This window comes from Echinops telfairi, unplaced genomic scaffold, assembly GCF_000313985.2.
Source record: "Echinops telfairi isolate 266 unplaced genomic scaffold, ASM31398v2 ScPeMD7_7469;HRSCAF=8507_1, whole genome shotgun sequence".
NCBI classification, from domain to species: domain Eukaryota; kingdom Metazoa; phylum Chordata; class Mammalia; order Afrosoricida; family Tenrecidae; genus Echinops; species Echinops telfairi.
The window spans coordinates 142,839,647-142,840,660 of record NW_022111373.1 but is presented as its reverse complement, the minus strand read 5'-3'; the positions used below and the strand labels follow the sequence as shown (position 1 = coordinate 142,840,660).

At 50.4% G+C, this 1,014-nt stretch overlaps 1 protein-coding gene across 1 annotated transcript in view; it reads left to right on the top strand.

Annotated features, from left to right (window-relative positions):
- Nucleotides 1–1,014, top strand: part of SLC6A3 (solute carrier family 6 member 3) — a 50,009-nt gene that overhangs the window by 44,124 nt on the left and 4,871 nt on the right. Inside the window, 1 exon segment of the mRNA XM_045285284.1 lies at nt 530–797. Coding sequence (XP_045141219.1) covers nt 530–797 — 268 coding nt within the window.

Here is a 1,014-nt window from a genome sequence, read left to right as displayed (position 1 = left end):
GCATTAGAAGAAGATGTAGAATGAGGACTAGCATTAGAAGAAGATGTAGAATGAGGACGAGCATTAGAAGAAGATGTAGAATGAGGACTAGCATTGCTGACGTCACTTGAATCTTGGCTGAAAGCAGAGAAGACCAAGAAGATGTTTACTTGTGCTCTATTTACTGTGCCAAGACATGGGGCTGTGTGGATCATTAAAGAGTTACAACCTTGTGAGGAATGAACTTGCAGTCCCAGGAGCTGAGGTGGTCAGATGGGTGACCTCTAGGCAAGCAGGTACCCTTGAGAGGATCTAATTGCATGGGTGTTAGGTGATATTATATAAAGCTTCCAGAGAATGCTTAGGAGGACTTTCACTTATCAAACATGACTTGAAGAGACGTCTATCCCATAATGGATATTTTCCCAGCATGACCACCCCAGGGCTTTCGGGCCACGCCATTGAAGCAGGATCAGCCCACAGAACCAGCCCCAGCATTTACCTGGTGCTGTTGGCGCTGGCCTGATACTCATAGAAATGTATGGCCGAGTGACTCTGTGCCATCCAATATTGCTTGATTTTTCCACTTCTGTCCTCAAGCCCTGTTGGCCAAGAGATGTCATCCTGACCTCTGTGTTGCTTGGTTTCAGTTTGTGGTCGTAGTCAGCATTGTGACCTTCAGGCCCCCACACTATGGCACCTACGTCTTCCCCGACTGGGCCAACGTGCTCGGCTGGGTCATTGCCACATCCTCCATGTCCATGGTGCCTATCTACGCCACTTACAAGTTCTGCAGCTTGCCTGGGTCCTTCCGAGAGGTGAGTACTGGGAGGGAGGCAGCACCACCCTGGGCTTTTCTCAATTGTGAGGCCATTCAACAACCCACGTCCCCTGCCCCAACAGGGGAAGGAAGGCAGGAAGGGGTGGACCCAGTGAAGACTGCAGAAGCTGACTGGCACATGCTGTTGAGGGGGGTGGTGACCTGTGTGTGGTGCACCATGTGTGTCTGTGTATGTTTGTACTTGCATGCCTGTG